At 41.3% G+C, this 22,764-nt stretch overlaps 1 protein-coding gene across 2 annotated transcripts in view; it reads left to right on the forward strand.

Moving 5' to 3' along the window:
• NCAM2 (neural cell adhesion molecule 2) overlaps positions 1 to 22,764 on the forward strand; it is a 1,313,898-nt gene that overhangs the window by 828,411 nt on the left and 462,723 nt on the right. For both annotated transcript variants that reach the window (XM_085623062.1, XM_085623061.1), the window contains exon 7: positions 5,182 to 5,342. In XM_085623062.1, coding sequence (XP_085479188.1) covers positions 5,182 to 5,342 — 161 coding nt within the window. The remainder of the gene's footprint in view (positions 1 to 5,181; positions 5,343 to 22,764) is intronic.

Raw genomic sequence — 22,764 nt, forward strand, 5'->3', positions numbered from 1 at the left:
CAGTTGAGTAGGACTGGGCATACCACACCTTTTGAAATATTATCAACATTCCCACTTACACTATCTGCTTGAATTGTCCCATGTGGAAACACAAAAGGAACAGTGCTATGTTAATCATACTCTTTGAAGCAGATCCATGTAGGAGGCTGCATGGATACCCAAGAACGTTGTCAAGCCCAGCTTCGCAGGATCCGGTTGCAGCAGAAAATAGGTCCACCTCCAGATATGACCCACACCCAACCACTGAAGGGAACTGGGTGTGTGAAAGATCAGGCGGGGGAAAGGAAAGGGAAGGGACAGCAGTGGAATAAAGAATCTGCAAAAACAAAACAGACAGGAATAAAATACGATAATCACCACTACTCTCAGTATGGTCTCGCTAGGAAGTGTAGGTACCTGGATCAACCAAAGGCCACAACACCGGAACAAAGCCAGCTCGCCAATTACCCTCTTAAGACCTATCAAGCAAAGAAGACAGATATTATCACACCCATTACATTCAACAAGTTACACGCAGCGCTTGCCAGCCCAACTCTTGCATACCCGTACATATAGAGGCTTGTCCGGGGTGGCGGACCTCCTTCGGTAACTCCCTGTGAGTAAAGAACTGTCTCGGAAAAAGAACCAAAAGCATAAGTTTCCACTGGAGATAATGAAGCTCTCCAAACGCCGTACCCCTTAGTCTCGAGTCATACTCCTCGTATTCCCTTCCTCTTTGAATTTCCCAGCGACTAATAATCCCAGGTTGGCTTTTTTGCCTGCACCTGTGGCTCGGATATTTCCCCACAAAGTAAATAGGCAACTTAAGGCTTCTCCCTTCCGTTGCTAAGTGCGTTGAAATTTGTATTGGCGGCGCTCTCCCGCAAACACCCGGTTCCTTCACCGGAGTTCCTTCCTCGTTTGCCACACCCCGATACCTAATGTTTTGTTATGCACCCAACCACGGTTCTCTCACCTGGCAGCTGATGATCATGTCCTCAAAGAGTTGCCCCACAACTCACCTATCTGTCTCTCGATAGGAGACGTACTCGGAGCGAAGCTCGGTCCCGCAGCATCTGATACGCTGCGTACTCACGGTCTTGCCGCTCATCTGGCCGCTCGCGTCTTCCTCCCAGTCATCCAAAGTCCCACGCCGTATTCCTGACGGCGCTCCGCTTCTGCCCTCCTCCGCTCACCGCCGAGGTAGGGAACAAATTCAAAAGTTCAAAATTACGCGCAACATCCTTCGCGCCCGCGCTCCCTATATCCTGTTGGTCGCTGAGGCTCCTGGGTAATGTAGTTCTGTTGGCCTCGGTAGGCGTGGTAATGATCGGACCCTGACAAACGTAACATATCTGGCTCTATATGTCCCCGGTAACTAAATTCACTTTGCAAATGCGGGAAAGCTTTTGACTTCGTACCCAGCACCATTTACATCCTTGCTGAACAATACACATTTTACCCCAGGTATAAATAAAAAACATTCAGTGGTTTGATGTAACACTTTGGTTCACATGTTCGAAATACACCAGATATAAACCTTCCAGTAACTTAGGGAAGAATGTGGGTTACAAAATCAGGAGTGCTACTGATACATACAGGGAGGAGCTAGGTCATGCAAGCCCAAATAAAAGAGGGCGGATCTATGCTGCTTGTAGCTTTTGAAAAACTGATTAAAACACTCATCTCAGACATGAGACATTTCTATAAGACATTGGTGAGATTGCTTGTTACACCCTCTTAGGAGATCTACCCACAATAGAAAACTAAAGGTAAAACAAATTCCTTTTTCCTACAGTAGGTGATCCTTTCACCCTGGAGGTGCAAGTGAGAAATAAAGGCACCAGGGTTTAGTTAAGGGTGTAAAAGGTTAAAAAGGAGGATAGAAAGGTTAGCTTATGAGATCTTAGACAAAGAAAACATTATCAGAAACTTTGGGCAGAGTACTTCAACGTTTGACACAAATGTTTCTACATACCGTACCACAAGAGACTACAAACACTGAGACTTGTAGATAATGTGAGCAATGTGGGGAAAGACTCAAACTAATTGAGCTCTCAATAATCCTTGTGAATTTGACAGAAGACAATAAATGCATACTCAGCACAGGAAGTAATACGGCTGTTCCACTGGGAGTAGTGCGGGGTTATTTAAGTTGATTGTTATCATTTAAAATGATTGTAACTAAAATGCTGGTAGGAGTACACATGCACATTCAGTTGCAAAGAAAGAAAAGAGAGACTCCAGGATAGGTAAGAGATGCAAGAAGCAATTTGTATTAAGGACAAATAATAGGCATGGGATCAGTATCAGCACTGTTTACAATGAATGTGGGAGTAACTTGAAAAAACTTGTGCACATGAGTGCTCGTGGGACACATGTTGAGATGCGCAAGTGATAAGTGACACAGCGAGGAACGGTGCAGGGTAAACACAAATAACAATATTTACAAGGTACTTACAGGTTCCTGATTGATATTGACAAGAATTGTTTTGCAAAGGTTTAGACAATTATATGAACAGTTGATTTGTGCCAGTGATTGCGCTGGAAGGTCAAAGGCGTTCTGACCTTTAATGAGTTAAGGTCATCTTCAGGACCAGCAGCAGCAAGCAATAAATGAGGCTGCTTGGAGGAACGTGGACTGTAGTCCGGAGCTCTTACCCCTGGTCACTCCTGAGGAATACTCATGTTCCGGCCGCAGGACGCCCACCACTTGACGCCGGGTCTGCTCAACCCCGAGGCAATTGTTATCCCCTTACTGGATCGTTATAATCTACTACAGTCCATGTTCCTCCAAGCAGATTCATTTATCAGCTCGCTGCTGCACCCCGGACCTTGGTCCCTCCTCCTTCCCATGAATCCTTCATTGGTTTCCCTGGATCAACATCAAGCTCAGCACGAAAACGAACAGTAACCTGGTCCTTAAGATGACCTTAACTCATCAAAGGTTGAACCACCTTTCGCTATTGGCATGTATGGGCTTTTGCAATGCACTACATACAGGAATTTGGAAAAAATATTTCAGAACAAGGTACCGACTGTAGAACCATGCAGCAAGATTGTGACTAAACATTCAAAAAGCATGAACATGTAAAGTCAGTATTCAAAGCACGTCATTGGCTGAAGGGAGGTTTACATTCAACATTATCTCCATTGTACACAAAACATATGGGGCGAATGGCCCATGGTGCATGCAGAATCCTGTCTGTATCCCAACCAGTAATCTCTGTTCAGCTACTTCACATCGCATTACACAACACACCTTGCCAAGGAAAACCACAGCCGCAGCTCCATATGATTTTAAGGTCTAAATCTTTAGAATGCTGTATAACAAGCTTTTAAAGCAGGAATCACCTACAGTATAAATTATTCTGAATAACAATTGACTACATTTCAGGCCTCATGGGGGTGATTGGGGATTATTGGATGGAATGCATGCCCTATAAACTACTGAACTATTTGTCTTCCTCAATTTATACTTTATTCTGAAGTGCACAGTCCCTGAGGTATCCATGAACCGATATAAACCATCCAAATAGATGAATCGGTAAATGAATACATTTGGATGCTTTCATTTTGGTGTTTTCTTTTACCGCCCGAATACCGAAAAACAGATAAGTTGTTACCTAAGATTCCTTGGCTCACATTTCGGTGATGCAGAAGCTTGAGTAGAGAGAGTGAAGCCTCGATGTATCGCCCATTCATGCACTGCCGTCATTCAACCAACTTATGGTGCAGAATACATGGAGGTACTTTTCAGATCTTACAATCACATTCCTTTACCGGGCTTTATGGAATGCGTTTTTTCAAGTGCAACATTCGCACTTATGGCACGGTTGATTGACAGATCAGCAATGAGTCGCTGGTTGTGATCTACATTTATGCTTCAATGACGGGTCTACATAATTGGTGGGTTATTCATCACAGCCGATCAATATTACAGCAGGAGACTGGTATTTATCCAGTGCAGTAAATAAAACCAATAACATAATATGCAGCATCAAAGTCTGCATGTCCCGGTACTTATCAGACATTATTTACCCAGAAATGTTGTATATTTCACTGCTGACATTTATTATAGGCACAATCAGACTGTCTGTCAAGTCTCATAATTCCAGCACCTGTGCAAACAGACATTTGCCTGGGTGTTGGAAATTAACGAGGTTATCTGAGACTTACTGTTCATAAACAGAAGTTCAATTTTGGATCTCATAAGCCTGATATGGCTCTCTGGCACCCATTAGTCAATAGCAGCAGGGCAGCCTTCTCGGACCTGGTAAAGGTGTGTCTTGTTTATGATGTGTGTTTAAAATTCAGCTTCATCATCATGGGTGACTAAGTTGAGATCCACAAGGATTTTCAGGAGGAGAGAGGCAATTATTGAAGAGATCAGGCTGGTAAAACAAGACATGGTTGGAGCTACATAAGATGATGCTCAGTTGTATTCATTAGGAATTTGAAGCTCAATGTCATGGTCCACTGTTTGAAAGGCTGAGCTCCTAAACTTCCAGCAGGCATGACTTGACTTAATGGGCTACTTCAAGGACATCCTCCTAGGTTTTGGGAATGACGATTTCATTGCTGGGTAATATAAAACATTGCAGAGCGGGAGATGTCATGTTGAATTCCAAGGGTGTCATCTGAGGTAATATTGAGAATTGGTGTGAGAGGAAAGGCATATATCTGAAGATTGATTTTTTTGGTCCATTTTGTATATGTTTTCTATGAGAGCTTTTCTAGTCTACAAAGACCTGTGTATGTTCTCTGTGAAGGACAATGGTAAATGTTTGACTGCAAAATGTATGATTGACAGATTCTTATTCCTTTCAATGATAATTGAGTTCATTGTAAGAATCATCATTAGATGGACATACTGCATTTCTGGAGGTTATTCTATATGCTTGTAGTGTGAACATTTTTTTAAAATACTGGAAAGCAGTCTATGAACTTTCCAAGTACATGAATGTATATGATTTAAAACCACATGGATATGTATACCAAAACGATATATGTGTATATAACAATGATCAATTATTAGCTATCTTTGTTTTGCATAACATTTTTCAATGCTCCCCAAACACCATCAACATTTTGCTCCTGTCTTGTGAAAATTTCCACTATTGTCAGTTTGTTCCTAAACAGCAGTTCAGTTTGTGAAATCTGAATAACACGTTAACACATACCTATGTGTTCCTTGTTTAGGAATGGAAAACTTATTGAAGAGGGTGAGAAATATGCACTGAGAGGAAGTAACACTGAATTAACAATCAAACACATCATAAGTAGTGATGGTGGTTCGTATGTCTGTAGAGCTACAAACGTTGCAGGTTTTGAAGAAAGGGAGATATTTCTCCAAGTGTTTGGTAAGTTCTATTCATATTAATATTTCTGTTTGTTAATAATGCAACATATTTGTCTTTGCCATAATTCGTGAAAACGACTATCTGCACAATTAAATTTCCAAAATTCCAAGTATTTTCTACCGAATTTTACATGATAGAACAATGTCAGTGACATGGATTTGTTGCCCAAGCTGATAGATATCTCATAGTAATTGTGGAGTAGTAGAAAATTAAACCCCAGGACACCTCTGTGTTGGAAAGTGGATTATTAGTAGTGATAAGTAGTGACTTACCACTATTAATAAGGCCACAAACACACAAAAAGGGTCAGTCGAGGTCTCCATAAATTATTCTCTTGCTCAAACCTTGGTAGCTGGAAATGAGCAGGCAGGCGTAACTTAGCAGATGGGTGTGTAATGCTTTTAAAACATCAAGACATTAAATGAGTAAGACGCAACACACAATAAAAATCCAACTCCGATTTATTAAAATATATTTTTATGAACAAATAAACACCAAAACGACAAAACTCCAATGTAGGGAACAAGAGATATGAATTTTTATAGAATAAACACTTTCTGGTGCTTAAATTCATAAAGCGCCACTTTGGGACATCTGGTCACCCTTGACCGGGACAAGGTCAAAGTTTGAGGCTGACCGCGATGGAGCCCTTGTTGATACACTAAGCGGGAGGCCTCAGTCCAAATTTTACCTTCACACGTCATTTTTCTGGTGATTTTTCTCCCGACGTTAGCAAGGTACTTCGTCAGGCCGAATTTGGTGCAGGCTTGCCGGCCTGACTTTCTGCTAGGCACTGGTCACATCCTGGAAGTCTGGAACTCTGGCACTTTCAGTAGGATGAACCTGAAATCCAGGCCAGTTCATGGTTGAAGGTAGCTGGCTTGACTCTCGACGTCAAGTCGGTCACCTTATGGAGCATTTTCGAAAAATTGCTCCAACGTTCTGTAACTTTCTCCTGGAAGTTCCTCTTGAGGGTTTTAAAGTGTCCAAAGCACAAATCCAAGGGTCTGGGATCTACCTACGTGGTCCTTGGGATGTCTGGACTACAATTCACACAATGCACCTGACCAAATCCTTAAATGTCCAAAGCATGCATTCCAGGATGGGGACTCTTTGTGAAAATTATGCTGGTAGGTTCTGTTAACCTGTAGCTTGCAGGGAGTTCACTCCATAGACTTTCAGAGCCAGGCAAAGTCCTTCTGGTGCAGAGTCCCACAGTGTGCAGCAGGTGCAAACCTGGTGAGTGCAGTCCTCTTGGAGCAGACCAAGGAGTCAGCAGGGCAGTCCTTCGTCTTCTTGTCTTTTCAGGCAGCATATCTGAGGAGCTATGCAGCTCTCCCATATTTATACATGGTTTCTGGGTGTCAAGCAAGGGGGCACCCCAGACCAATGGAATGCAGGGTACTACCCAGGTGTATGATCACTTCCTCCAAGGTGTACACATTCTTGTTCCAGAAAGAACCATTCTATCAAAATTCAACATTGAGAAAGTCTCTCTAGAGAAGCTGTATCAGGCTAACCCAACCTACTGATGTGGCTAATTTTTCCTTTCCAAACCCCTCCCTAAACATATTACAGAGCCTTCTGTGTGGCCGAAAAAGCAGGATGTGGGGGTGGGTTTGTGCTGTCCTAAAGTGTCAATCTATCTTTTATGACCAATTTTGCTACCCCCACCAATTTCCTGCAATCTGCTCTGCAGCTTGTACTTCTACGCCCACAGGAAACCTAGTGTGTCCTCTGACAGGAAACTTTACACCTCATCAGGCAGCACTGACACAGCCTGGGAAAAGGCTGGACAATCAGGAGCGAGCAGCTGCAAAGCTGAACTTTGGATCACAGAAAACAAAGTTTAATAACTAATTTCTTGTAAAAGATATGACAAATTCAACAGTGGTAAATTGTTGGATTTATCTGAACTATTAATTTGATATCATGAAGTATAATTTTTACATGGCTCCTTACAATTATTATACTTCAATAAAATATTTCAATGTTAGCCTATGGAGCCATTCACTGCAATAGGGAAAAACAAACTTGGCAGTTTTTCCCTCACTAGGGCTCATAAAACATATTTTATAAAGTCAAAACGGTATCCTATCCCTGGGGCACCTAGGGGAGATCTTTCGGATGACTTATATGTACAAATAAGGTAGAATAATACTTTGGAAGTACCTTTAAATCCAAAGTCGAATTTGCACATAATTTCAATTTAAAAGCACCCTGCCAGGGTGACAGCAGGCACCATAGTAGCATAACACCAGTGCAGGAAATCTGCAGGGCCTATAAACCTCCTATCCAGTCCTCAGTGGTCAACTTGGACATCTTGATGTAATGAATCCTTCTGCTTTTTGAGCCCTTGAAACAATCAAGCAGGAGGGCAACCACTTGAACACTGAAGGGCATTTCTTGTCCCTCAATGCAAGCAGTAGTCTGGGGAGGTGGTGGTGTGGAAACTGTCTTCTCCTGTGACTTAGCCAGCGATCCCCACCCAGCTCTCCAATCTACTTTCCTGTCTTATACACATCTCCTTTTTACCATACTTCTGCTTTGCTTTACTTTAAAAATGTCCAGAAGCCCTAAATCCAAAATAGCTAACTCTTTTATCCATTAGAGCAAGAACAGCCTTTCCCTAAACCACTCCCCTATTTAAATAAGGTTCCCTCTCACTCTCAGGAACAAAACACTGTTTGCCCAGCCAACTTTTCCTGCACCTACCACATGTCTAATTCATGTTAAGTACCCAACTGTTGACAACACACCTGCCTTACTCTTTTCTCTTACTCTTACTCACACAATTATTCTCTGAGGAGCAGGGTTGTACATTTGAACTAAGAACCCCTTGCTCTAAGCTGAAGAGCCAAACTGACTCTAAGCCAGTTTTGCCTGGGCAGGAAAATGTAATATTTTATCAAAATAATTTTCCCACTAATATTATCAAAAATGTACTTTCGTTATAAAATGAGATTTTTTAAACTGAGTGGAAAATAACTCTGAAAAATTACTAGTGTTTTCCCTCGCAAATATATAAATTGGGCATACTAATTATATCTAGGCATGTTCATGGATAATCTAGCTTACGCTACACAGTGAAAACTGGTTTTGGCTATTTAGTTACTGTGATTGCACACTATTTCCAATATGTAGTTTGAAGCTGTTTACAAATAATGCACCCATCCCTATAGGCTTACGAAACACACTGTGGTGGTGAATTATTATTCTCTAAAGCTAGGCTTTCTTACATGCTAAAGGAACGCCTACAGTCTACGTGTCACTATAGTGAGTTTAAACTGCAACAAAAACATAGCCTCATTGTGTTCCTGGTAGCCATGTATCTTTACTATATTTGAGCATGGTGTAAATACGCACCACACCCACAAATTACATTTAACTTCCATGCCATTGGTACAATTTTTGCCCTATCTGCAACAGTCTTACAGTAAAGCAAAATGAACCATTTTGGCAAATCTAACACTCAGTACATGTTTCAGGGGAATGCACAGGTGCTCTGCTACTGCTTATCAGGGGCGTAGTCCACTGACTTCTAAAGCAAGCATAATCATATAGGAAGAAATGGAGGGAACCAAAAAAATGATGTGCTTTCCTACAGAAAACAGAAATCCCACAAGAATCACAGAACAAAAACTTGCAAAAACATGTCACAAATTAATGTTTTTTGAAAACCTCAAAAGTTCCCAGAAAACTACAGTTACCATGATGCAATGGTTGCAAATCAATGCCTACTGATCGCTGTAATTTGCCCGCTATGATAAGCTGGCAAACCTTCATTCATGACCCTACAAATCACTGGTAGATATGTATAGATGTTGTGCAGAGGGCTTTTGTCAGATGAGCTCAGGGTACAGTAAGATATTATTTACCAGAACACAGTCTACCCTTCTAAAAAGTTCTCATTTCCATTATTTATTCAATGTGCAAAATATTACTTTTTTGTAAGGACTCATGCGTGTCCTAGATATAATTGCAACTTTATTTAGTGTGAATGCATAAGTAATATGTGCATAGAGTGAACTGATCTTACAGTCACAGAGAATTTCTGTCACTCTTATTTTGAAATGTAGTAGTAGTAGTAGTAGCAGTAGTAGTAGTAGTGAATTAAAATGTAAATGTATTCTATAATGAGTTCTACTCAAACTGGGCATTATTGTATAATAGTCAGATGGAAGTGACAGAGGTACTATTTCTCCTAGGCTCCTAGATACTATTTCCTTTTTTCAAATGGTTCCTTTCCAGAAGCAGTACACCTCAAATAATCCTGTCCAACCCTGCATTATAAGGGGCATTTCGAACAGAATGGCTGCTATTTCTGCAAAAACATGCTTTTACTATATTTGTTGGCAGCAGTTAGCGTGGGACATCTTCAGCCTCCAATGAGCAAATATCTGGCTGAGACCCCAGAAATCTATGGAATTCCATAGTAGTATCTTAGATTGAACATGGATCTTATGCCCTGGCATACCCATCAATTTCCATATCACTCCAATGGGATAGACATTTTTGGCATCTGCTTAGAAGACTAAACTCATGGGCACGATTGTAGGTACTTTCATGGCTAACTCAGGTATCTTCCCCCTTTTCAAACTAGAGAAGATTTAAATGGAAGCACCAATCTGTCAATTTTCCCAGGAGCAACCAGCATTGCCTTACTCTATGTAGGAAGATTGCTGTGCATTAAAGTCTGGTGTAACATTATAAAACATTTGAACTTGACCACCTATCACTAATGCGTCCACATTCACTTTCAATTACATTAGTATGTTAGGTTTTCGATGTTTAACTTTATTAGGGATGTTGATAATCAGTATTCTGCTAAACTGCAGTGTTGAACATCTCAAGAATACATTTAATGGAATTTGAAGAAAGACTTTCTGTTTTGATTTGGAATGGGCTCACATGGGAGTAAAAAGCCCCCTATGGAATTGAAGCTAACAGTTGTAGGTACAGATTGCAAAATCATCACATTAATCTCTACTGACTTTGTTAAATTTGTGAGTCTGTTGAAGGTGATGTACATGAGTCTTGAGGTTGTGATATGACTACAAGACAATAGTCATCATTAATAGACTTCCATGACAAACAGTAAGTAGAGAAATGCAGCAGCCATGCATAGTGCTTAACCCCTTCGGTGCTCATGACGGAACGGTTCCGTCATGAGCCACGGTTGAGCTGTGCTCATGACGGAACCGTTCCGTCGTGACCACGCCCGCGCAAGAAACCGTCAGCACAGCGGCGGAATTTGCACAGCATGGAAGGGGTTAAGTGCTATGCTTTTTGTGTACATGTCCTTTGACAATCTTACCAATCTTCTGGCTGTCAAGAAATATTTCACAATCCCATCTCAGTAACTTGCTCAGCATTTACACTCAGAGTAATAGGGGAAATAAACAACCATTGGCAAAGCAAATAGGTGAGGTCTTGGTGAGTTGCTGCAAAGGTTGTATTTTAATATATTATCACAAGCATATCCCCAAAAAATAAACAAATAAACTTCCTTATATAACTGCCATATGCTTGTGTTACAAATTTTAAATATAAAAACATTCACTGATGTGTCTGTTTCACTCTCAATGTTTTTTCAATAGCAAGCCTTCCAGTTGCTTTATACATTTTACGATCGTTAGTGAAGGAGAGAGGAATAAAAGAACTACCTTACCAGATCACAGTGTGCTACAAATTTACAATGTAACTCCATTACTGCAAATTTAAGAAGAATCGAGAAATCTAATAAGCATTTAACTGGGCACCCAGGAGCAGACAAGTTAATAGCTGGTATTCAAACTTCTTAGAAGAATTTTTTTTTTTTAAAAAGCACACTTTTTGCCAACTTTGTTGCTAATGAGTATGCAACGATTTTCAGGCCATTGTGAACAGTGTGCAAAGCTTTGTGGAGTCGTTCAAAGTGATGGGACATAAAGGGTAAAGTGGGTTACGCCATTATTCTATACTGTACGCTCTGATGGGTGCCAGCAAAATGTGAAAAAGACAATTAAATATGGCAGTAGCTGAAGTCCGCTGACCAGTGCTTAATTTGAGCCGATGGTTTCAGGTGCTTGACAATGGCACTTATTTATCAACACCAGCACTTATGACAGCTGCAACAAAGTGGCGATGTTTGTGTAATTTAAAGATGAGAACAACAGTTGATTATTATTTCAATATGCATTTAAACCAACAAACAACTGCCGCCAAACCATTCCTATTGCTTTGGGGGCCTTGTTTTACTCCGAATTGTCACACTTGTTAGTAGTGGTGTTGATTCTGTGATGGGCGGCGCTGGCAGGGGCTGAGGTTGGTGCAAGCAGTGCTGGCCTCACGAGTAGGGCACTGGCACTTATTGTTTAATTAAGCACTGCCGCTGACCAAATGTCACTCTATGTGTGTCTGTCATGTATGATGTTTTTTTAAAAAAAACAATAATCTGGCAAAATATCAAAAGGTAAAATGCCAGACTTTAACATTCATTTCTGATCTATCATTGTAACAGAACTATAGCTAGAACTAAGAAATTGTTAAATAATCCACTCTCTGAACAGCCTAAGTATATGTATCAAATTATTGTCCAGTCACAATATACTAAAAACATTAACGACGATTTTGCTGACATTTTTCATGCACAATGAATTAACAAGGCTTTGCATACTGTCTGCATATTTTTATTGTAACTATTTCTGCTGAATCCATGCTGATGTGGAGCAACGTTCATATAATTACCATTACACTCTTTCTTTGTGTCTTTGAACTTTAAATGGTAGGTTTCAAATCCAATTTGAAATGTCTTTTAGAAAGGTTTCCTCATCTTGTTATATTCACCAGATTTGTAGCCAGGCATAACAAAGCAGGGAAGGCTTTAGTCTGAATTTGACGCCTCAGTATGTTCGCCTAGGAAAGTTTCTTCAGTTTGAAGGAATTCATTCCTCATTTTATTCGATTTAAAATATATATCAATATCATCGCCGTAGCATTGGTGGCTCCTCCGCTAAGATGGAGGAGGGTTGCGCCACTGCAGAAAAGGAAAAATAAAATAATAACATACAGTTATTATCATTCGATTTTTGCTATTGCAGTCAGTGGCGGGCGGGGCTGGCCAGAGCAGAGGAAGGGTGCAGTCCATTCCTTAAGTGCGCATGAACTGTTTGGCCGGCCTTCTTGGGCCGAACAAACAGATCATTTGCATTTTCCATGTTCCTACCAGGCTGAATTACACAGCCTGGTCAGGAACATGCACAGGCTCCCTGTTTCAGTCTAAGCGCCAATCCACGGCGCTCAGACCAATCATAATCCTGCACTGCAGCATTGTGATTGGCTTAGGGGATCCTGTTTGCCCAGGTGTCTCCTGCTGCCATCTGGGACAGGAAGAGGAAGAGAAGGAGGACAGAGGATGGAGGAGAGGTGGTAGTCAGCCTTTAAAGGCAAGTCTGTTTTTTTTGTTTAATTCGTCTCCCCTCACCCTTACCACCCCCGGATGGGAGCAGCCGCTGCTGCGCCATAGTGGAGAGATAGGTCATCATGCCAGCTAGTTAAATCATAGAAATTCATTGCAGTTTGAGCAAACAGTGTATAGCCTTTTACTGTAAACTGTCAAATTTCCTGTGTGCATGGGTGTGCATTTTGACACTTTTAGTTTGCACATAGTAATTGGCATAAAGGCAACCCTTGCACAGTGATGGTTCCTTCGCAATGGCGGAGGAGCGTCGCCCTACCGGCTCTGAGCCAGCAGCTGAAAAATAAAATGATATTTTATTATTGTTTTATTTTTTAGCTGCTGGGTGAGCCATAGTGTTTAGAGGGTGGCAGTGCTGGAGTCACAGGGAAGAGAGGTTCCTGCACTTCTAAGTGTGAATGTCTGCTTGGCCGGCCGTCTTAGGCCATCCAAACAAATATGCTCAGTTAGGTTTTATTCTGCGGCTGGGTGGAGAAACGCCACAGACTTCCTGTACCTGAGCAGAGCATCAAATCAGCCCACTCAGGCAAAGCCATAATGCATTGAAAGACTCCGGGCATGGAGCACTTTCTCTTCCTGATCTGAGGGTTGAGGCAGTTTTCTGACTGAACCCCATTATGCTGTTCACATTGTGGATTTATTTCACCCTGAGAATGCAGCCAGAACTTTGACCATATCGCTTTCCACCCACCACCGTGTGAGCTGGGAGCAGGATTGTAAATGGCAGGCTAGACTACAGGTAAGGTGTGATTTTTTCTTTCACAAAAATCTTTTTTTCTTTGGAGAATCATAGATACTTCTTGCCCCTAACCTTTGGGCTTTGAGCTCCGCAGCTGCCACTCTCATATCTTGTCTATCTCCTTTATCCATTCCTGGAATTTTATCCAACAGGGAATGTTCTTTTTGCAGCTTTTAGTTTCAGTTTTAAAATCAAATGTGGTTGTCGAAACACTCAAGAGGCAAAATAGACATTACCTAAATATGTGTCAGATGGAGATTCTAACTTTTATTTGTATAACATTTGTGGCAGTTGTGAGCACATTCAGTAAAAAAAAACTGTAAAGAACCACAAAGCACAGCAAAAATGCAAAAATGTCCTGATTGCTCTAAAAACACGTCCTGAAACATTGAAGTTTAGAGCTAGCAGAGTTGCAGGAAGTGTGTTGTGTCCCTGAGACTTCAGAAAACAGGAGGCAAGCCAGCAAGCCCTTGGAGTCATTCTGGGGTCAAGTGAGATGGGTAAAGTCAGCAGGGCATCTCAGCAAAGCAGAGAAGCAGTTCCTGAGAACAGTCAGTCAAGGAAAAGTGGCAATCCTTACAGCACACCAGTCTTTACTCCTGCAGAGCTCTTCCCAGGACCAGTAGTGTACTGATGTGGTATGGTCAGAGCCCCAGTGTTTATACCCAAATGTGCCTTTTGGGGGGCGGGGTGATTTCAAGACAGCTCCTTGAAGTGCATGGGTCCCCTTTAATCCCAGCCCTATCTGCCAGCCTATCTGTGGGGGAGTAATCAGTCATGTGTGTGGGGGCAGGACACAGCCTATTCAGATGTAAGTTTGAGCTCTCTCTCCCACTTCCTGTCGAGGAAGGATATCAGAATGCAGATGAGTCCTCTGTCACACCCACCCTTCCTGTGTTTGTGGCAGTATAGGGGGAGTGCACAAAGTGCAGCTGTGACCCTGCCAAGATGTGTATTGGAGACAGGCTGCAGGCACACAGAGCAAAGTTAAGAGCAGACAAATGTTCACTTTCTAAAAGTGGAATTTCTAAAATAGTAATGGCAAATCCATCTTTATCACTTAAGAGGATTTATCATTACCATTTCAAAGATATGGAACATCATGCCGCTGCTCTTTTCTAATCAGGAATTACAGCTTTAAAGTGTTTTAAGAAATTCCCAATACTAGCCTCTGAGTGGAGTATGTGTCACAGTAGTGAAAATGAATTTAGCTGTTTGTCACTACCTATACATGAAAAACCTAGAAGTACATGTCCTTCCTTTTACTTACACAGCACCCTGCCCTTAGGGCTACCCAGGGCCTACCTTAGTGCTGACCTATGTATGATGAAATGGGAGTTTATGGCTTTGCAGGTGGTTTTAAATGCCAAGTCAAACTATCAGTAAACTGCACACATTGGACCTGCAAAGGCAGCCCTGAGAGAGGTTTGAAAGGCTACTTATGTGGGTGGTACACTCAGTGCTGAAGGCCCAAAGTAGCATTTAGTTTACAGGCCCTGGGTATATGGTATACCACTTTACAAGGATCTAATAAGTAACCTAAATATGCCAATCAGATATTCACCAATGTAAACATGTTTGGGGGAGAAGCACATGCACTTTAGGACTAGTTAGCAGTGACTCAGAGTCCTAAGGCCAACAAAAAGATGCAGCAAAAAACTGGAGTTAAGCAGGCAAGAAGTTGGGCAAGATCACCCTATGGATGACCTACGACCCATTTAAGCCTCCAATGCATTGCACCATATCCCTGGGTCGCCCTTTGCTTATTACATGCTTGCCCGATTGTGCTGCTGCATCCCAGTTTTATCAGATTAGAATCTGTAACCTGCAGGAATCTCTCTCTCTCTCTCCCTCTCCCATGCACACACACCGCACATACACATCACACACAAACACATAAAAATTGCAGTAAAATACTAAGTTTAGTGGCTTAATATACTACCTACATAAATCCATACGTAGCCTGCTAGTCAGATTAAAATCCTAGTGATGCAGCTCATTAAGTAAATGCACCTCATCTACACCTGAGATCTGGATATAGGTTTAGATCTTATCAATCTATGGTTAGGAGAAAAATCGAAAAGATGTGTATCAGTAGAGAGTGCAGATCAACCAACTATTGTTGGCGGCAAGTTGTAGTTGAAAAGACAGCAAAATATTTTGTTTTTTTATTTGTTCTTTGTAGCCACTCCTCTGATGTGCATTTACTCCTCCCCCATGCTACAGTTATTGTCCTGAAGCTCACAGTTCCAATACATTTTTTACACTCCAACTACTGGTTCTAGATCCCACAGAAGCATTATTTTTAAGCACTGCCAAGGTGTTCTTCTGAACAAAAGCACAATTTAGAAACAAAAAAATAAAAAATACGTAAAATACATTTTGTAATGCTGCCTTTACCTAAAACAATGCTGTAAAGGTTATGTGCATGCATTTGACAGAAAACCTAACAATCCCTTTGCAGTTGCTCCACTGTCTAGCAACCGCTTATGCAGATTTGTCAGTATTTTTGTGTGAATGAAAAGCAACTTGTTCAAGTCGAGTGTGAGCTGAGATCTGAAAACCCTTCTATTCCACTTTGACATGCACCTTTACTGCTCGAACCCATACTCTGGTGTGTGACTCATGAAAGGAACCGTAGAAGGAGAAAGAAATAACAAACACTAAGCATATGCAGTGTTAATGATCAAACAGCTGTTCTCTGGTATTGGCACCCCTCCTCTGACCCGAGGGCTTTGACATATTCACCTTTTCCTCCCAGTGCATGGGTAAGCTTTGCACTCTCTATAAAGAGGTGTTCAGCTCGGAGGCAGCATAAGAATCCAATGGAACTACATGTAGGAACCAGATGTGGAATGTAGCGCCTCGTTGCGGATGCGCTATGGTCATGTGCTTTTGCAGGTTCTGTAGTATAAGTGGATGTTCCGGTGTATATGGTGCCCTTTGCAATCATAGCTAGTATTGCTCACATTAATGCTTGGCTTCTGAGGGCCTTATTACGTGTGCTCCCTATACTCTATGGGGAGGAATGAGCGCCGGCATTAATGACTCTGTCCCATATCCCCCTGTGAGTTAACCAGGATCACAATTAAAACTCTATGGAATGGGGGCAAGTTACCATGGGTGTCTCCCATTCTGAAGTATTGAACACTTGTGGGGTAAGGTTGCGGTGGTCTGGTCATCCATAGCCATGCCAGACGGTAGCCTGGCTGGCTGATATTGACTGCTTCTTCTGTGCTGTTGGAGGTGGAGGCAGGGCTCGCCTGTATCCCTGCCTGCACCCCATGCCTCTCTTCAGACATACATCTACACCCCGTAAACCAGCGCTTCCAGAACCAGTAATGTCAGATCGGAAACAGTGAACTACTCATAGTTCTCGGGAGTGGCCTCCTTGGGGACACGTTTGTGGGCAACTCGAAATGAAAGTCATTGCGTGCAAAAAATAATAGGACGGATTTCCAAAAGAAAAACATTTCAGATTTACAACAGGCTAATCCTTATATATGGGAGTGAAAGATATCTAAGTTACACTATAGTTAAACAAGTTAACATATTAGCATGTCATTGAAATAAGAATGCGTAACTTACTCACTGTACTTAACATAAAGACTCACGATTTCTATCAAGTGTCATTTTAGGCCTGCATGGGACTTTGAAAGGTGAGTAGTCAGGAAAAGCACATAAAAATAAGGTGCACAGCCAATAACACTCTTAGGGGTAACCATTTGGAAGTGCATTTCCCAACCTTTATGCAAACACAAGGTACAGGTGGAAGGTCAGGACACAGCTAAGACAAAAAGTGTGGAAAGAAGGACACATTAACCCAATATTCACAGGAGTGGATCGAGAAAGGCCAAGTTAGGAGAAAATGGTTATAGGAGACAGAAGATTGTATTTTTTTTTTTGTGTGACTTTCAAACAGGTCTCTACCATTCATTATCTGCATATATTAAAGAAAGAAAGGGAAGAGAGGGTTAGTAAATACCAAAAACACTCCTGGATTACAAGAAAAAATAGTGAATTTATTATTGTGGGTCAGTTTGTTTCAGGCAGTGAATCTCTATTACAGATGCTTCCCAATTTTATATTCTAATTACACTATTGAAAAGAAATAAAATAAAGATATTTGACCTAATGTTTCCTGCTTACACAATACGGAACTGAAATCAGTTTCTTAGCTACATTTTGTAGATCCATATTACACACATATTGCAGAGACATATTCCACACACACACACACACACACACGTATGTGTATATATATATATATTTTTTTTTAATTAATATTATATATATATATAATATATTTTTTTTTTCCGCAACAGGTATTTTGTAGGCCACCTAGATTCTTCTCAACTTTGTTTGCTGAATCTGATTTTTAGAGCCTCTCATGCAGTTAAATATTTTGCTGGTTGGTCAAGCATCCCATTTGACAAAGTGAAGTCTGAAATTAGCCCTAGAAACAGAGTGATATCACTGTGGGATTTGTGCCCCTCCACTTATAAAACTCATGGGAATCTGTAAAGATATGAACGTGAGGGATAACCACATAAATGGAGCTGCTACATAAGTCTGACCTGAAACTGTGTGGACAGCAGAGGAAGCAAGAATGGCAAGTATTGCCTTCTTTGCCCCAATTTCAGGAGACATTGTGTATTTGATGAAAAAGGTAACACAGACCTCAAGTTGCCCATGCCGTGTGTGAGTAGAGCTTCCAGCCCAGAGTTTTGTATTCTGGGATTTGTATTCCTACTTTTTTAATTGTAAAATAATCATGACAAGTATTGCTCTCTATGGAAGTTATTTTATGTAGCGTTTTATGCCTATGACAAGATGCCTAAGTGCATTTGCAGACCTATAGCACACTACTCTGTGAGAGTGCTATGGGTGAATGAGTTTGTGTCATTGAAGTTGCCTATATGTGTAATATTTGGATGTCATGTGGGGATCAGTGTTGCACCTTATGCGTTTTGTTTCTGCGCCTTTGTATGAGTTTCATTTGAAAAGGAGTGAGAGTTAGGGAGCTTAAACATGATATGGTAGTGTATGGTTACATTGAGTGTGCGAGTGCAGTGTGACATGTGGCACCAACTGTGTGGAGCTGCATTTACGGATCTACGGATGCCTGCAAGTTTAAAATTGTGGGGAAACAAGCAGTCATGCATGCATGTAGCTTTTCATTCTTCTACATAATGCAGTTTAACACACAATGAATATGACTACATGAAGGGCCCAGGGTAAAGAAAGCTACACGTGAAGTGCAATCTTGAATGAACTATAGATTACGCTCTACATTTCCCAAAGGTGCGGCTTAGGAGGCAGTAGCAGGCCATCCCCTAACAAAGTTAAGGGCGGGCTGGAGGAGGGATGTGGGAGGAGGGGTTTGAGGACAAAAAAAATAAAAAGAAAATAGAGAAAATGACTTACCTGAACGCTGCCGCCAGCCACATTGTGCTCTTCCTTCGTCTTCTTCTAGGCCTAGGCTCCCAGACTGCACTGAACCAACCCTTATGCTGCAAGAAAGCAGTGTCAGGATTGGCCTGAGTGCCATCAACTTGCGCTACCAGGCAGTCTGGGAGCCTGTGCCAGTCAAACCGTCATGCGCTGCGCACTGAAACAGTGCACTACCATTCCCACGCCAGCAGTGTCATCCCTGGACCCATCCCCAAGATTAGCCAGAGTCCTGGCAGCGAGTCCATTGGGGTTAAAATAAAACAATATAACAGGTTAGAACCCGTTTTAATATTGTTTTATTTGAGGGTGGTGGCAAGGGGGTAATGCTCCTCCGCCCCAATGGAGGGGTCGCCGCTGGTAGCAGGATCACATAAAAATGGGCATTATACAACCAGAAGCAGTAAATTGTTATATATTTTTGTCCCATGTTTTACTTATTTATTTAGGGACTTTTAATCTAGGCTTCAATGCCTCTAATATAAATCCACAAATTCAAATTTTGAATGGGATCCGCAGCCCAACAAATTAACAGAGGTTCAGAATTCCACTCTCATGGTGGAGGACTGACTGACTGACTGACTGCCTGCCGAGAAACTCTATGCCTTCACTGATTCCACCTATGTGGCGCATGCGTCGACTACAGATCAGAATTCCAATAGGTTGCCAATATTCTTTACACTGCTCACCATTCTTTTTTTTATCCACTGAAGGAAACTTTCAAAACAGGATTTTGTTTCAGCAAAGAAAAGAAAACAATGACCCTGATGTGCAGGGAGTTTTCTCCCCGCTTGTCAGGCCATTGTATATTTTCCATGGCCGAACCACTATGGCATGCTATATTTTTCCCAATACTGAGTCAATGATAGTGTAGAACTAATTCAAATGTTATTCTTGCATACTTGTACAAAAAAATGCATCTGCATAGCATAGACTGTAAGAAACCCGTGATATGGGCCGAAGTGGACGTAGCAGGCATTGGGTATTTCCGAGGGAGGCTGGAAGAGTGGGTGCAGGTTTTGTTGCGGCGGGGCCTGGTTTTGTTACTGGGGCCGGTTTTGCAGTGCTGCTGCAATATCGGCCACCAATAACAAAGCAACAATGCTTTACACTTACACGCTCCCCCAACCCCCAGGGCTGGTCCAACTAAATTGTCAGGACTTCTTTGGGTTCCCAGTCTGAGATTTTATTCGTGATTTGGATCACTTTGAGTATTTTATTGACCCGAGCACAACCAGACGATCTCGAGAAAACAGTTGAAAAATGTGGCTCTCATGTTGCTGGACACACTGAGAATCTTGGCGGAAATTGCCAAGCCGTCTGTCCAGCATAGCCAGCTAATCTCAACTACCTTCAGTATCCAACCTTAATTAAAATTTGTACCGGGGGATACGATAGGTTCTTACTGACTAGATTTAGGCTGGGGATTTTTCATAAACTTGTTAGTGTCCCTAATATTAAAGCTTGGGCCAGAGAACTACAAGTACGCTCCTGCGATAATCTATCTGAACAATCTACGATACATGTAGTGTTATTTAGTAAATTTTACATGGAATTAAGTTAAATTTGGATAATTCCAATTTTAAAATCTTTAGCGATTCGGCAATGCCGACCGGCCTTCATTAATCTGCAGTTCCTGGACAATGTACATAGTGTATGGAGGATATCTATGTATCTAAAGAAGGCTCTTTGGCAAAGAAAATCTATGGTGATCTCAGCAGTGAGTTTTTAAAAGCAGCACTGGATTGTTATTATCATTCTTAAATTATTATCTTGAATTTTATAATGAATTGTATAATTGTTTGGCTTTTTATGTGCTTTTAGGATTGTATGAAATAGCAATCGAATAAAGCTAATTTTGAATTGAATTGAGTACCCAGTGTTTTCAGTTTATTACAAAAGCAGCTATAAATGTGATGTCCTCAAGAATCCTCTTAGATATATGACAAGCCCTACAAATGAAGATGTGCTATAAAAATGTATAACAAAAATGCTACTTCTAAGTTTTATGTCAAAACCTCAAATACAAAGAGAGCAATCCATCAACTTGTGCAATACCGACAAGGTAAGCTTACATAGGGAATTGTACATTTAGGGTCACAATACATGTGGCTAATTAATTTTCTCCACCCCCTGAGTCACTGTAGTTACCAGCCCAGTCAGAATTAAGAGGCCATGCTTAATGAGGAGCTCAACATTCTATTTTCATATCTGCTAATTTTGGCAATATTGTGCATGTTTATGTCTTACAGTCAATATTATTGTAATGTAATGTAAACTATATTTATATAGCGCACTATCTCCCAACGGGTATCCTGGCGCTGAGAGAGTACCTTGTTGTTATATCGCGTAGTTGATTAGCCACCCAAAAATTAGGCATACGGAATAAAAGTTAAGGGGGAGGGAGGGAACCAGAGTGAGCCCGCAGGATGGAGCGGTGACACTTCATCTCAGTATTACTCCTCCCTCGGGAATAGCCAAGTCTTCAGCTTCTTCCTGAATTGCTTTAAATTCTCAATTTGCCTGATGTCACTTGGAAGTTCATTCCACAGTCTTGAGGCCACAGAGCTAAAGACTTTCCCTCCTGTCCTGGCTCTTTTAAATTAGGTGGTGTTAACTAGATTTGCTGTTGACGAATGGAGGTTTCTTGGGGGAGTATACCACGTGAATTTTCTCTGCAGTGGTCTAGGACCCTGAAGTGTCCTTTCTTCAATAGAGTTGTGCGGCATATAACATAGACCAGTAGTCTTCACTCTTTTAGTGGATTTATTGTAGAGAACATGATACACTGGAGTACAGATGTAGAGGCTCAAGGTGGTAGCTTCGACCGCCTGTGAAGCAATTCCAGTCCCTGGCCCAAACATTCTAACCAAGTATTACATGGAATACATTGACAAGCACAAAGTAACCTTCCAACATTTTTATGTAAATGAAGTGCACCGAGAAATAATGCACAGACATCACATACCTCCCTATTATCAAAAAATAGAAAATACCGCACATTATAACACATTGAACTATATGCTTACTGAACATACCTACTAGGAATCCTCTTAACACTTGAACTCCTTCTAACATCAGAGAAACTCTGACCAACATTTACAACTGATTTATGAGCAGAATTGATTCTGGCCAAACGACCAAAATTCCACCACTGTCCATTCTCTAATTTTGCACTGTTGCCTTTAATTGTGACTATACGTGCAGGATCCCTGAATTTTGATTTACCTTTTTGTAGCATCAAAGGATCCGTGACACAAACTAGATCACCAACAACAAATTTGACTTCTTTTTTTGAAACAGGCAAATCTAGTTTATTACATCTACTAACACTGGCTTCATCACTATGATTTTTAGCAATGGAAGAATTTTTTGCAACATCACATGTATTGCCGAAACAGTTCAACTTCCAGAACGGATTGAGTGTGGACACCACTTTCCTCCCTCTCATCAATTCAAAAGGAACACAACCCGATACAGAGTGAGGAGTGGTTCTATATGCCCATACCACATCTCTGATGGCAGATTCACAATCTACTTTAGCTTTGATAGCACTCTGAATACATTCAACTAGAACCCTATTGAATCTTTCAACTTTTCCATTCGCCTGAGGAAAATACAATGGAGTGCGTAGATGTTTGATACCCATCTTTGATAAAAAATCTTGCATGAGTTGAGAGGTAAACTGAACCCCATTATCTGTAAGTAATTACTCAGGAGTGCCTTCTCTGCTGAATACGTCCTGGAGAAATCGAATGACAGATTTTGTATTA

This window comes from Triturus cristatus, chromosome 8, assembly GCF_964204655.1.
Source record: "Triturus cristatus chromosome 8, aTriCri1.1, whole genome shotgun sequence".
NCBI classification, from domain to species: domain Eukaryota; kingdom Metazoa; phylum Chordata; class Amphibia; order Caudata; family Salamandridae; genus Triturus; species Triturus cristatus.